We start from the raw sequence: 16,059 nt of genomic DNA, 5'->3' as shown, positions 1-16,059 counted from the left end.
AGGTCTGATCCTTACTACCATTCCATGTCCAATTTTTGTATCGCTCTCTTGTTCTGTTTTAGGAAACCAAATGGAGAACATGTTTGGTGACACAGTCTCTGGAGGGCAGCTTGAATGTATGTACACAATAACCTGATTGGCTCACTTCAATGCCAATTAACTTGCAAACAGTGCAACATATCGGATTTTTCTTAACAGTTATTTTTCAGCCCAAACTACCCTGCAACAGCTTTACATGCTTTTTAGACTATTTCTGACCAACCTGTATATCTGAATGTATTTTGCGATATAACTGTCAAGGAGAGAAGATATGTTGTGGCTTTTTCTGTAAATGAGCAATGTCTTTTTTGTGTTGCTTAAGATTTTTATGCCTCTTGTTATCCATGTCTTTGGTTTCATTCTTGTGTTCCTTACCACCCGTGTTTTGAGAGAAAACACTGTTTCAAAATAATAGCTGATAATGTCAGAAACGTTCCCAACTTTTTGTTGGCATCATGCATCTGAGAAGCTTCTTTCCACCTTCCTCTTGGTGATAAGTAATTGAAAGTTTCTACACTCTGTGTTCTGAACCTTCTCACAGTCAATGTTCTTTTGTGATTTTGGCTGGGCAATAAATAGCCTGAGAAGGTTACCACATGGGCTTCACAATCACTAAAATTTGTATTTATGCACTTTGCAGTTTATGTTGTGTTTTTCAAATGTTTGGCCCAGAGCAGTAGCAGTTTTTTTTGTAATTATTGCTGGGATTGTTATTATTTGTTTTAAATCAAATGTATTTGATAGGGTGAGCAATAGTTCTTTTCTCCTGCTTGTTCAAAGAAAATCAATGTTGAAATCCTCACATAATACTGTTGATTTTTTGCCTACATGCATCCTATTTTGTAATGTTTAACGTTTTTTTTGAGAAATGTCCCAGAGTTTCCATTTGGAGAGCAATAGATACACATGAAAACTATATTTGCACCACTGATTTCTATGACTGTTGCCTCAAGGTCTGTTTCTGCATTGAGGTAATGATGACTGTTGACAGTTTTGTATTTCAACCCACTTTTAATTAAAATAGCAGTACCTCCATTTGTATGATTTCTTTTACAACAGTAATTGGCAAGTGCATAGCCCATTATCAAACTGTGCAGATTCTCAGCCGTGCGGGATTAGCCGAGCGGTCTAAGGCGCTGCAGTCATGGACTGTGAGGCTGGTCTCAGTGGAGGTTCGAGTCCTCCCTCGGGCATGGGTGTGTGTGTTTGTCCTTAGGATAATTTGGGTTAAGTAGTGTGTAAGCTTAGGGACTGATGACCTTAGCAGTTAAGTCCCATAAGATTTCACACACATCTGAATGAAACACCATTACTTTGGAACCTCTATGAACAAAAGTATTCCACAGACCATGTTTCCTCCTGATTTATGTTATTATGCAACATGTACGAACATAGCAAAAAATGTCATTGATATTAATGTCTTATCTGTTATGACTGAGAATATTTCAGTTTGTCCTCACAACTTTTGCTGTGTTGCTTTTGAAAGTAATTTCATCATATGCCCCAGTTAATGTTCAGCTTCCACTCTAGGATTATAGGTCCATAAAAAAAAAAAACTTAGCTATGCCAAAATGGCTGAGGCCTTGCGAGAGGAGTGATATGTCTTGACCTCCACCCCCTCCTTCAGCTAGAATGTCATCCAGTCCAGAACTATATGCCTGTATCTATCAAAGTAATAACCACAAATTCATCCACAATGTTACACAAAAGTAGAAATTGAATTAGAAGGTTTTGGAATGGTAATTGAATATTCCATAAGTACATACATTGTAATAAAGGAAAGACAATATAAGAGAAGTGAGTAAAGGGAAGAAAGTATAATGGAGAACTTATTTTGAAAGAGACTTGGTTTTGAGTAGTTTATTCTTGCTTCCATTAGTCACTTCACGTCCTGATATTCTGCATAACACCATATGAAGGAAAAGTGAATTTCAGTCTTTTTAATTTTCTGCATTAAGTATCAAGTATCACACAATCACCATTTGATGAAACTTCTTTGTATTATTAATGCTGTAATTAGTTATTAATAAATAACTCCTATATGAAAACTTGAAAGTTACTGACAATAGCAACACAGACTTCTCCATCTGGCCTCATAGAGATCTGTTCAATTAGTAATCACTATTTTCAAATCTAATTAATAATTTAATTATCTTACCTCTTTGAGATCAGGGAATTTGAGAGAGAGTATTTCCTTATAAATACTTTCATTCATATTTATTACTTCTGTCTGCTTTATCCTTTTGGATTTTTGTTCCTCCTGTAATTTCACGAATGGCTTTTGCTCTGTTTCTAGGTGGTCATTATCTAGGTTCTTCTGACTGAGGAGTATTCCTATTGCTCGTTTCTCTTGTTTAGCATCCCATATTTCCTGTGCTTTCTGCCACTTTAATAGCTTTGTTCTTTTCTGCAATGCAAGTTCTGCTTCTTTAATGGCTTTAAGCCTTTCTTTCTCTAGTCGTATTTTCTCCTTTTCCTTTATCATTTTCAGTTTATGGAGGCGTTCAGCTTCTTTCCTTTTCTGCTTCAAAAAATCAGCAAATTTTTCTTTCCATTTTGTCGTCCATGATGTTAATAGGCGTTTGCACTCAACATGTTGTTCAAACATATTCCTCAGTTTTATAACCTAAAAGTGAGAGAAAATGTGCACTGAAATCCAAAAATATTATAAAGACCTCAATATAAGAAGTATCATTGAATTTGCAAGGTTAAAAACTAAGCAGTTATGTGCCCTGTTTATTATCAGAAATTCTAAATAGAGAGTGTTCATTTTCATTCATTGCAATCCTCAGTTGGCAAGTAATCTTCCATGGTAACGAAACCCACCCCAAACATTAAAAACAGTTACAGGACAGCATTAAATAGTTAAACCAGCTGCCTTTTGATGAAGAAGAATTTATGGAAGTATAATCACACCTAAAATTAAATGACATTCAATTTGGTGACAGATTATATCTAAACTAAAGATGGTAGCTTCTGTATCTGTGGCAGTGCATCAAAGCACACCATTCCATTTGTGAGTTGACACAGCTTCTAATAAGGAATGACTTACTTCGATATTCCTCTGTTCTTTTTGGTTTGAATTCTTAAATTTCTTGCACGTTTGTGTATTTATCAGGCACAATTCAATATTAATAACTGTGTAGTGCATGGCACTGCTGATTGCATCATGACAGGCATTTGTTTTTGTTTGTAAAGCAAGTTACAGTTTTTAGACCCTTTAGTTTGATGGTAGCTTCCATCCCTGCAGCAGCACATCTGAAGCACACCATTTCATTTGTGAGTTCATAGCTGCTTTCTTAGATCTATCCACTGCCTACGACACCATATGGCGAGAAGGCCTTCTCTTAAAATTCTCTTAAAATTTGTGAGCATTATTCAGTGTCGGAAACTCACAAACCTACTTAACAACATGCTAAGCAACAGACATTTCCACATTTACTCTGATAACGACAGAAGCAAAGTCTTCAAAGTAAGTGACGGACTACCTCAAGGATCTGTATTGGCCCCTCTCCTTTTCAACTTATACATTTATGACCTGCCAACCACAACCTCAAGGAAATTCATATATGCTGATGGCATCTGTTTGGTAACCAAGAGCTCCAGTTTCACCACTGCCGGAAGCACATTAACTGCTAACATGGAAATCCTGGACACATACTTCAGGAAATGGTGCCTCCGCCTAAACCCTCAGAAAACTGTTACTTCAGCATTCCACCTATGGAATAGACACTCTGACTATAAACCAGAAGTTAAACTTCGAGGACAAACCTTGAAGTACTGCAGCACACTGAAGTACCTCGGAATAACACTCATTAGGTCCCTAACTTTCTGACAACATCTCTCCTAAGTGGCCGCAAAAGTGAAGACCCGTAATAATATCATTCAGAAGCTTGCTGGTACCTCCTGGGGTTGCAGTGCTCAAACACTAAGATCAACTGCTTTGGCACTATCATACTCTGTTGCTGAATACTGTTGTCCAACTTGTATGAACAGTGCTCATTGTAGCAAGATAGATGAGCAACTCAACTATACAATGCAACTTATCACAGGCTGCATACATAGCACTCAAACTGCATGGCTACCAGTTTTAAGTAACATCCAACCTCCAGCTCTACGAGGATCAGATGCTCTCCTGAAAATCTGGAGAAACACTCAGAAGAACCCCCAGCTACCTGTACACAGTGATATATTAATAGCAGAACATCAGCGTCTGAAGTCAAGAAAACCACCTTGGCGAACTGCACAACATCTTGAAGCCTCCGACTTTAACATCAACGAAGTATGGAGAAGTCAGTAGGAAGAATCATCAGTGTTCAATGGTCATCTGGTTGAAAAGTCTTCCATGTGAGTTCCAGGTTTCACACTCCCCAGATGCCAGTGGAGAACTATCAACCACATCCGAACAGGACAAGGGAACTGCAGATGTCTGAAACACAGACGGGGCTGGGCAACATCTCCAGATTGTGACTATGGAGCTACCCTGCAAACAATAAATCACATTGTTGGTGAATGCCCGAAACGAGCCTTCAGGGGATCAATAAATGACATCCACCATGCATCACCTGAAGGGCTCAACTGGAACAACAGATTGGACTTAGAAATCTAAGAACTTGTGTAATGTGTACATAATTTAGCATAATACTTTGGACATTTTATTTTGTACCTGTATTTTGCTTGTCATTTCTTACACTGTATACTCTTAAAATTATGTATTTGATCAAAGCTCTGTATCATCATGCGATAAATAATAAAACTTTGTTAGTTGACATAACTTCTAATAAGAAACAACGTATTTTGATTTTCCTGTATATTTTTTAATTTAAATTCTTAAATTTCTGGCATGTTTTTGTATTTACCAGGCCCATTTCTGCATTTTAATAACTGCATAGTGTATATTTCTGCCATATTTAGTATGGATAGGGACTGTGATTCCTGTGTTCAGATGCGGGCTGAGTTGGTGACCATTTGCTCACAGCTCCAGGCAGTGCTGGCTTCAGTTATTCTGCTTGATGCTGTTGGCAATGGGCATCACTGTGGGGAGCTGGGTATGGGGATCCAATGGGGATCTAGCACATCCCATGTGTCCCCCCATTGGTCCACTACTGTGGCTGCACCGCATACTGCCTGCAATGAGGTTGACTGCTCATCCCTGGTCAAGTGGACAGTTGTTCCAAGGAGTGGCAGGCAATGAAAAGGGGCTGATCGAAGGGCCTCCCCAGTTTGTCTAATGAATGGGTTTCAGGTGATGTCTGTGTCCGAGAAGATCCTGAACCAGATGCAGTTGCTTGCCCTGTTTCAGAGGAAGCTTTTCTGCCCGCAAGATCTGGACAGTCACACAGAGGGTTGGAGTACTACTAGCCACACAATGGGGTCTCTTAGGGACAGCACAACCAAGCCAAGGAGTGGAAGAAGACCAATGTGTGTTCTGTGTGTATACCAGGGTGAAGGGAAGTCATCCCAGATGTGGAATGGGTGCTTCTGGATGCCATGAAGAGCACTGGGTGCACCGAACTGTATGTGGTGGCTCATGTCAGTACTTCTTATGTGTGTCACTTCAGACTGGAAGAGATTCTCTCTGGTTTCTGGTAGCTATCTGAAGTGGTAGACTGCCAATCTTGCTTGTGAGATGAAGGCCCACCATCTATAGCAATGCCAACAGGACGGGGTGTGGATCTTTGGTAGAGAGTTGAGTAGAGGATCTCAGTTAGAGGCTTAGATAGTTCTACAACCATGTAGGCTGCAGATTGCTTGACTTGGCCATAGGGTGGTGGCTGTTTGGGTTCCGCTTAATCAGCCAGGAGTCCACTACACCTTTTTTTTTTTAGGTCAGAGGGTCTTGGGAGATTACAGAAATGGCCTCAGTCTAAAATGGCACAGGGTAAACACAGGATGAGGGTAGATCTAGCAACATTCGGCATTGTGGTTGTAAATTGTTGTAGCTGTGTTGGGAAAGAACCAGAGCTCCAAGAGCTAATATAAAGCACTGAAGCTCAAATTGTTATATGTATTGAAAGCTGGCTAAAGCCAAACATAGTTTCAGTTGAAATTTTTAGAAAGGACTTAATGGTGTTATGAAAGGATAGGTTAAATACAGTTGGTGTAGGAGTGTTTATCACTGTTTGAAGTAGTTTACCTTGGCAAGAAATTGAAATAGAGAGTTCCTGCAAGTTAGTATGGGTAGAGGTTATAACTGACAACCTGAAAAAGTTAATGATTGATTCCTTTTACTGACCCGCCCTCACCAACTCAGATGATACAGTTGCTGAACAGTTCAAAGAAAACTTGAGTCTCATTTCAACTAGGCACCCCACTTCTACAATTATGGTGATATGTTTCTGAAAATTTAAGTTAAAAGTCAGTGGTAGGCAAAAAATGTCCTTCAAAATTGTACTGAATGGTTTCTCCAAAAATTATTTTGAATAATTAGTCCAGGAGGTCACTTGAAGCGAAAATTATTGCAAAAGCATTGTTGACCTCTTAGTAACAAATATCATGACATATTCAGGGATTAATGAACACAAGGTCATTGTAGCAACACGGAATACTGTACCATCCAAATACACCAAAAATAAACACAAAATATATCTATTTTAAAAAAAGCAGATAAACATTCACTTGATGCCTTCCCAAGAAAGAGTCTCCACTCCTACCAAACTGACTATGTAAGTATAGACCAGATGTGGCTGAAATTCAAAGAAATAGTACTGTCAGCAATTGAGAGATATATGCCAAATAAATTAATAAGAGATGTTACTGATACCCCATGGTACACAAAACTGGTCACAACACTGTTGCAGGAGCAATGAAACAAGCATGCCAAGTGTAAAATCTCCAAGATTGGTGATGTTTTACTGAAGCTTCAAATTTAGTACGAATTTCAGTCTGTGATATGCTTTTAATAGTGTCCAAGATGAAACTTTGTCTCGAAATATGACAGAAAATGCAAAGAGATTTTGATCATATGTAAAGTGCACCAGCAGCAAGGCACAATCAGTGCCTTCACTGCATGATAGCAACAGTAATGTTACCTATGACAGTGCCACTAAAGCAGAGTTACTAAACACAGTTTTCTGATGATGAAGTAAATATTCTGGAATTTGAATCAAGAACAGTTGCCAACATTAGAAACTATGAGGTAGATATGCTCAGTGTAGGAAAACAGCTTCCAGTCCAGATTGTAAACCAGTTAGGATACTTTCAGAGTATGCTGATACAATAGCTCCATACTTAGCAATCATATTCAACTGCTTGCTTGTCAAACAAATACATGCCTAAAGACTGGAAAGTTGCACAGGACACCAACACTCAAGAAAGAAAATAAGAGTAATCTGCAGAATTAAAAGTCCACATCACTAATGTCAATTTGCTGTGGAACATATACTGTGTTCAAACATTATGAACTGCCTCATAGAATATGATTTATTGACAAATAGCCAACACAGTTTCAGAAAATATCATTCCTGTGAAACACATCTAGCCCTTTAGTCACATGAAGTAGTGAGTGCCATTGTCAGATGATAACAAATTGATTCCTTATATCTAGATTTCCAGAAGGCTATTCCTCACAAATGACTTCTAATCAAATTGCATGCCTATGGAGTACCATGTCAGTTGTGTGACTGGATTTGTGACTTCCTTTCAGAAAAGTCAGTCATATTTCATATAGTTGGCAGGAAGTCATCAAGTAAAACAAAAGTGATACATGGTGTTCCCAAACGAAGTGTTACAGGTTCTCACCTGTTCCTAACCAATATAAATCATTTAGGAGACAATCTGAACTGCTCTATTAGACTGTTTGCGGATGATGCTGTCATTTACCATCTTGCAAAGTCATCAGATGACCAAAACCAAATGCAAACTGATTTAGGCAAGATATCTGTATGGTGTGAAAAGTGGCAATTGACTATTAATAATGAAAAGTGTGAATTCATTCATGTGAGTACTACAAGGAATCCACTAAATTTTGGATACAGCATAAATCACACAGATCTAAAGGCTATGGATTCGAGTAAATACTTGGAATTATAATTATGAATAACTTAAATTGCAACCATCACATAGATGAATTTGTGGGAAAAGTTATTTAAAGATTGTGACCTATTGGCAGGACACTGATAAGGTGGAACAGATCTATGAAAGAGCCCACTTGTACTATGTTTGTCCATCCTCTTTTGGAATATTGCTGTGCAGTGTGGGATCTGCATCAGATAGGATTGCTAGAAGACATTTAAAAAGTTGAAAGAAGTGCAGCCTGTTTGGCATTATCACAAAATATGGGATAGAGTACCTCAGATATGATATGTGAATTGGGGTGGCAGTCATTAGAAAAAAGACATATTTCACTGTGGTAGGATCTTTCCAAGAAAGTTCAACCGCCAATTTTCTGCCCTGAATGCACAAATATTTTGTTGTTGCCCACCTACAGAGAGAGAAATGAGCATTGTAATAAAATAGAAGAAATCATAGCTTGCGCAGAAAGATTTAAGTGTTTGTTTTCTGTGTGCATTGTTCAAGAGCAGAATGGTAGAGAAACAGCTTGAAGGTATTCTGATGAACACTCTGTTTGACAATTTTGTCAACTGAAAATAATTTAGGAGTAAAGAAGGCCATCCACCAGATAGTACAAATATTGATACATCAACAGACACACAAAAAAGAATGAAAACTTTGCTAGCTTTTGGACAAATCCTTTAACAAGCTAGATTGTACAATGGTCAGTCAAAAATTAATACCTCCTTTTCTTTTTATTTATCAAGGATTTGAAATGCAACTACATAGGTTGAAAACCATAATACTGACAATTAGTTTATGACTTTTCAATATAATCTCCATCTATTTCCACAGGTTTGGTCCATCTATTAACAAGGGCATGTATTCCAGTGTGGTAAAATGCAGTCTTGTTTCCTGCTTCCATGGATGTTTTCAAGGCGTCCTCATCTTCAAAGTGAGTCTCATGATGAGTTTCATTTACTGGCACAAACAGATGGCAGTCTGAGGGTGCCAGGTCAGGGCTGTATGGGGGATGAGTACCCATCAAATTTTCACAATCTCTTCAGTGGTGTGACAACTGGTGTATGGTTTTGCATTGTCATTCCAAAGAAAAACATTCAACATAGTTTTTGTTGAGTGAACTTGCTGAAGATGTGCTTTAAACTGTTTGAGAGTTCTGACATACTGGACAGCAGTTATTGTGCAGCCTTGCTCCAAAATCACACCCTCTGCATCTCAGGATACTGTAGCCATAACTTTCCCTGCCAGTCACACGCTTCTGAAATTTTCCTTCTTTGGTGAGTTTTTGTGATATCATCCATTGACTGCCTCTATGATTTGGTTCAACTAAAAGAAGCTATGTTTCGTATCTAGTCATATTTTTTTTCCCAGAAACTCCTATCCTTGAAAACAGGAGCACTGCAGGAGTTGGGAGGCAATTGTTCTTCATGTCTGTTTACTCTCATTGGTTAACATTCTTGGTAGTTATGTTGCACAAATCTTGAGTATCCCAGTTGTTGTGTAATCATCATCACACTGCCTTTACTGAGGAGGATAATTCAACAAAAATCATCTGCAGCCACCATGAACGATATCATTGACTCACTGAATGTTGTGTGGAGTTGCTGCAGTCACCAGTCTGCCATTCCACATTTCTTCAGCCAATGGTCTTTGCCCTCCAGCTTCATTACAGCAAAGAACCCATCATCTAACAATGCTGATAGCTACTGTTGCACCACTATGCACATTTTTCAGTCTTTCGTGAATGTGAATGGATGTTTCACCATCTGCATTAAAAAATTCTATCGCCGAACTCTGTCTAAAATGAACATCAGTGTTGGCCATTTTGCAAATGACTGCAGTGCGGGCATCTGTTGACACAGAAAGTTACTACTGCAGTGGATTGGAGAAGAGGCTTTGTGGAATAGCACCAAATCAATTTTTTTTCACTTAACAAACTTTATTAAAGGAGAAAAAAGTAGGCATTACTTTTTGACTGACTGTCATATATACATACATAACTGCTACACACACACTTGTAGAGCTACATTTTCACTTAACGAGCTTTATTAAAGGAGCAAAAAAGGAGGCATTACTTTTTGATCAACCCTCATACGTAAAGACATACACCACCACATGTATGCTTGTGGAGCTGCATTGTGCTGGATGGGCAAACAGTGCTGGGACTGCTGAGTTTGCTAGGTAGGCTGGGGTGAGGGGTTGTGGTGAGTAGGGTGGGTAGAGGGAGAAAGAGAAGGGAAGCAGGAGGAGGGGTTGGAGAAGTGTTCAGAGGGAGGCAGCAGATGTGTGGGATACGAATGAAGGAGGGAGAGACAGCAGAACATTGGACAGGAATGTGACACATGGGCACTGGAGCCAGTGAGTTCATGCATGACATGGAGATATGGACTAGGAAGGGACTGACAAGACAGAGAAAGGGGAGACTGTTGGATAGAGGATGTGGGTATAGTGGATTAGTGAAGAATGAGATCAGGAAGATTATGAGAGCAAAGGATGTATAGCAAGGATAACTACCATCTGCTTAGTTCAGCTGGTGCTGGGGGCAAGAATCCAAATGACACGGTTTGTGAAGCAGCCATTGAAATCAAGTATGTTGGACTCAGCAGCATGTTCTGACACAGGGTGGTCAACTCTTCTCTTGGCCACAATTTGGCAGTGGCCATTCATTCTGACGGACAGCTAGTTGGTGATCATGCCCACATAAAATGCTGTGCATAAATTGCAGCAGAGGTAGTATACGATATGGCTGCTTTCACAGTGGCATGAGATATGGCATCTGGTTCTCCATAGAGATATGACAGCTGTGGCAAAGAGTTGGGAGTGGGAGTGGCATAAGGATGGACCAGAATTGCCAACTGACTAACTTCAAACAAGAGCAAGAAATGTGATAAATTTACAAAATCTCCTCAACTCATAGCCTGCTTTTGTGTTTAACACAATACACAGATTTAAGGAAATTACATTAATCTGCCTGTGCATGCAGATGATTGCAGTAATAATATGACATGTTAAATATCCTTGCAAATTGATCAACAGGTAAATAAAACTACTACTACTACTACATATTCATACAAAAGCTGGAAAGTCTCTTATTACTAACAACCCATTCACATCTCAAGCTTTTGTCAACAAAAGTCAACCCCTATTTAACAATTCTACAAAATAAAGTAGTTTTCCTCTCCACCAAGAAGAAACTGCCTTCTTTTCTGTCCCAGGGGCCCCAAATATGACACTAATGTGGAGCCACACATCTTTAGACGACAACATTTGTCTCTGCCCAAACTCTCATCCAGTTCTGTGTATTGGCACAATATTTGAATACAGAATGAAACACAATCATTAGAGCACACATAAGAGATAGAGGCGATATCTCTTTCACATGACTCAGTTATTTACTAGCCATTTAAATGAGTTTTTTCATAAAGACATCAGTACTAGATACAACACTATTGGTTTATCCAATAACTAAGAAACCCATCAACCAAAATTGTATTTCTTATTTCACAAACTGCCACTTTTAATGTCTTTCTGTAGTAGTCCACACATGCACATTTAGGTTCTCTACATTTTCCCTACATCAATCAAGATAAATGCCAGAATGGTTCATTTTAAAGGGGTAGGACTAATATTTTTTACCATGTTTTGCTATATGAACTTGTATTCTGTCTCTTATGATGTAATCATTGATAAGACATTAAAACATAATTGATGTACCTTCACTCATGACGTGCACAATTTCAGAGATCGTGCATCCATACAGTCCACAGGCCCACCTGGGTTGGACACCTGGTGTGCACTGGTGAGCCACCAAAGAAACAATATTATTTAAGTGATGGCAAATGAGTGCCGAGCTTGTTCTGTAACCTGTATTACTGTTATCCAGTCAATGTGTTCAGTGGTATGTATAACATGTACTTCATTGTTTCTCTATAAGCTATTTCATTCCATAAATCACATTTGTTCTTGCTATAGTAAACTTGATGATAAGTGAGGGTTATGTTTTCTCCACATCTTAATGTCAGTGCCAAGTCACCCGACGAATGTCTCAATGGAAGAAATACTCCAACATTTGACTGCCAGCAGCAAGCTTTCATGGGGACAACAACAGGCTCTTGCCACTGCTCTAAATCAAGTGGCATCTGCATGTTCTCAGCAGATCAGTGCAGCCACTGCCCTTTCCAGCATATGGTGTATCAGCTGAAAATTGGAACTTCTACAAGATATGGTTACACCAACATTTCCAGGTTTTTTGTATGGACTATGCAATCTGTGTAGGGCTTTCTTTTATTCCTGACTTTCACTGTGCATTTATCAGTTCTTATGCCAACGTGTGCCTTTGCAAGAACCAGCCAGCTTATCATTTTATGAAATGTGCAAGCTTCTGTTGACCAATTACTGTGACAAAATGCATGTCACTGCAACACATGTAGAATTTTATCACTGTCAGAAACACCGAAACAAATAGCCTGGGCTGCAGGACTTCCCGAGTTGAGCCAACATTGTAAATTTGTCACTAGAACCCATCATGAATCCTATGCTGATTGCATGGTGTGTGCTGTTATTATTCATCTGTCCTCAGATAGGGAAGTCTGCGAGAAAGCACTTCAATGGAGAATCTGACACTTACGCATGTGCTCAATAAAACACAGTCCTTTGAAACGTCACAGGCCACAGGCAATCAGATTGCTGTGTGGCGAGTATTAGAAGTTGCTTAGTCAACCCCTGTTAGGCATGCTGCAAGTGTTTAGGATGATGGGGAAGCTGTTGCAGCAGTACAACTTTTGACTCAGCATTGCATGGTGCAATGTTGGTTACAGCCACAGCAGCAACAGGATATATCACAGCAGCAGCTGCATGCCCCCCTTCCATCTTGCCCATACTGCTTCATCCAACACAAGCATCCTGCATGCCCTTAGTGTTGGGTGGTTTGCAAAAAGTGTCAAAAGAAAGGCCACACTGCATCAGTGCATAACTCCTCTTTGAACATGGTGGACACAGTAGTACCGATGGACATAAACTGTATCTCTACATTGAATGTTTCCCTGAACAAATTCTTTACTGACTTTCGTGTGTTTAATAGACCACTAACAATGCAAGTGGGCACAGGAGCTGCTGTGACTTTAATAAATGCATAAATGTACGTGGTCTTGGGCCCCCTCCCCTCACACAGGTTTCACGGAAGTTGGTTAGCCACAATAAACAGAAGATTCTGATCCTATGTCAATTCTCCACTCCTGTCTCTTACAAATCAGTTGTTTGCTCTCTCACTTTCCTTGTTGCTGATTGTTTCCATACAGCAGATGTTTGAGTTACATGCATTTAACACTTTTGGTTTCTCAACTGCTGATGAAATAAATTTAGTGTCAGATCAAGTTCTGTATCAGCAACTGGGGTCTCTCTGCTCTGAGTTTTCCTTTCTTGTTTCCCCTGGGCTTTGTTTTGCTACTGGTTTTCAGGCCCACATTACCATGAGAGTCTGCCCGCCCCCATTTTTTTCGCGTGTGACACCTGCCTGTCAGGTTGTATTACTCTGTCAAGGCTGATTTAGACAGTTTAACATCCCTTGATGTCATTTGGCCTGTTTCTTCCTGTGAATGGGCTACACCGCTGGTCATTTTTAAGAAGCTGATGGGTAAGCTCCACCTCTGTGGTGACTTCAGTGTCACGATTAATGCACAGTTCATGATAGATTACATACACTTTGCCTCACCCTGACGAGTTGCTTGCAAAATTGTAAGCTAGCCACTACTTTTCCAAGACTGATTTCTTGGAAGCATCCTCCAGCTCCCCTTGGATGACACCATTATGCACCTTCTCATTGTCAATACACCTTTCAGCTTATACCAATATCAGTGTTTGCCTTTTGGTGTTGCTAGTGTACCTGCAATTTTTCAGCATTTTTTAGAAGAGCTGACAGCCTCTGTACCCGGCTGCATCAATTGAAGATATCATTGTTTCAGGTTCTTCTATTGAAGACCATCTTACCAATCTCTGATTGTTGTTTTCTGTTTTGCAGTTTGTGGGTCTCAAGTGCAATCTTGGCAAATCTCAATTTTTTTCAGATGTAAATTGAGTATCTAGGTTTTGAGTTTTCTTACACAGGGGTCAAAGCATTGCATGACTATATTAATGCAATTGTGGCTTTGCCATGGCTGACCTCTATTAAGGAACTGCAGGCATTTCTAGGTAAAGTTGCATACTACCATAAGTTTTTACTGGACACATCTACTGTTGCTCAGCCCCTGCAGGAGCTTTTGCATAAAAATAGACCTTTTTTCTGGTCACAAGCTTGTGGCTGTGCATTTGCTTTGCTTGATTCTAAACTTGATCTGCCCCATATCTGGCCACTTTTTAGCTGGGTCAGTATCTCTTGTTGGCAACAGATGCCTCTCAGCATCGTCTTGGCATATTGTTGGTGGATAAGTATGCGGATGGGTCTGAATGACCCATTTCTTATGCTTATAAGACTTTAACTCCACTCAGCAGCAGCGTTCTCAGACTGAAAAGGAGGCTTCAGCATATGTGTTCAGCCTCAAGAAATTTTACGTCTTCTTGTATGGTCCTAAGTTCCATTCAGTCACAGATCACAAGCTGTTGGTTGCTCTTTTTACCCTTCGGCTTCTGTGCTGGACAAGGCAGCACATCATTTGCAGTGGTGGGTTCTCTTCCTCTCCTGTTATCATTTTCAGATCCATTATTGGGCAACAATGCAACACGCCATTGCCAAAGCCTTATCTCGACTTCTGATTGGGCCAGACCCAGCACTGAATCAGGATGAGTTGCTTTGTTTCTATTTAGAGGTCACCTCCTGGCACACTCTTGTAAGCCGCGAAAGAAACAGTATTACTTAAGCAATTGCAAACAAGTGCTCAGCGTATTCTGTAACCTGTATTACTTTTGTCCAGTCAATGTGTTCAGTGCTATGCACAACATGTACTTCACTGCATTTTATGTATCTCTCTATAAAGTACCGCATTCCATAAATTGTGTTTGATCTTGCTTTTTCTTTATACATACTCCCAGCTGGAAGATTGCTGATTAAAAAGATCTTAGAAATTATCCTTTTCCTATACAGTCACTAACTTCTAAAACTTCACCTTGCCATTTTCGAGATGCAGGTTCTCTTTCTGTGAGTAAGACTTTCATTTCAGTCAGCTCATTTATTGTCCACATAATTTCAGAGCATTTACCACAATTTAACCACTGGTTCTAGATGGTATTTTAAGTTTCTTTCTAAGATCCAAATCTGTGCTTTTTCAACACACTATGCCTATTTATTGACATTGCCACTGATATACAGGTTGATTCCATTCTCTGATGCCAACCACAAAGACAGCCCATGTATTATATCAGTGCCACTTCATTATGTTAACTGAAAAGCACAACATTTGGAATTTAAAAGTGATAGATAGAAAATCTAGTGCCTGATTTTTGTTTATACCTCACGGTGCTGAGAATTGTTGCTACAGGGCCGCTGGCAGTACATCATTTGTAGCATGTGCTACATGTCCTACGGCATGCAAGGCTATTGTATTTGTCATTTCATCAGTATGCCACTCAACAGTACAGGCTGACAGACTGTAGTCATCTTACTATCATCTAACACAACTTTAGCCATTACTGCAGGACAATTGAAGCATGACTCATCTGAAAAAAATGCTATACCAGCATCAATTTCTTGGGCAATGAAATCTGGCACAATGTCATGTTTGCCTCCAGTCCAGTCCCAAGGAGGCAGCATCAAACTGTCAAATTCAGAGATGTTTACACCAATTGCAGTGCTCTAATGTTAAGACAACACTGTGACAGAAGCTGTAGAGTCCATCACAGTCATTCAGACAAATTGCAGTCATCCCCTGCTGTAGCTATGCTGCAAGGCCCAGTATGCTCTTGTCACAATTTACACTTTTTCTCTGGAAATTGGCTCCACATGTGCAGCGCTGTTATAACAACATACCTGGTAATTGATGAAAAATTGTCATGTCATAACCATAATCAAATCCAAAT

At 39.5% G+C, this 16,059-nt stretch overlaps 1 protein-coding gene across 1 annotated transcript in view; it reads right to left on the bottom strand.

Moving 5' to 3' along the window:
* Positions 1 to 2,188: 2,188 nt before the first annotated feature.
* The window catches only part of LOC124556378 (dynein axonemal intermediate chain 3-like), a 293,608-nt gene continuing 279,737 nt past the window's right edge, over positions 2,189 to 16,059 (bottom strand). Inside the window, exon 13 of the mRNA XM_047130341.1 lies at positions 2,189 to 2,665. Within this exon, the coding sequence (XP_046986297.1) occupies positions 2,189 to 2,665 (477 nt within the window). The remainder of the gene's footprint in view (positions 2,666 to 16,059) is intronic.

Source organism: Schistocerca americana, chromosome X (assembly GCF_021461395.2).
Source record: "Schistocerca americana isolate TAMUIC-IGC-003095 chromosome X, iqSchAmer2.1, whole genome shotgun sequence".
Classification (NCBI taxonomy): Eukaryota; Metazoa; Arthropoda; class Insecta; order Orthoptera; family Acrididae; genus Schistocerca; species Schistocerca americana.
Note: the sequence above shows the minus strand (reverse complement) of the source record. Positions and strands in the feature narration are given on the sequence as shown.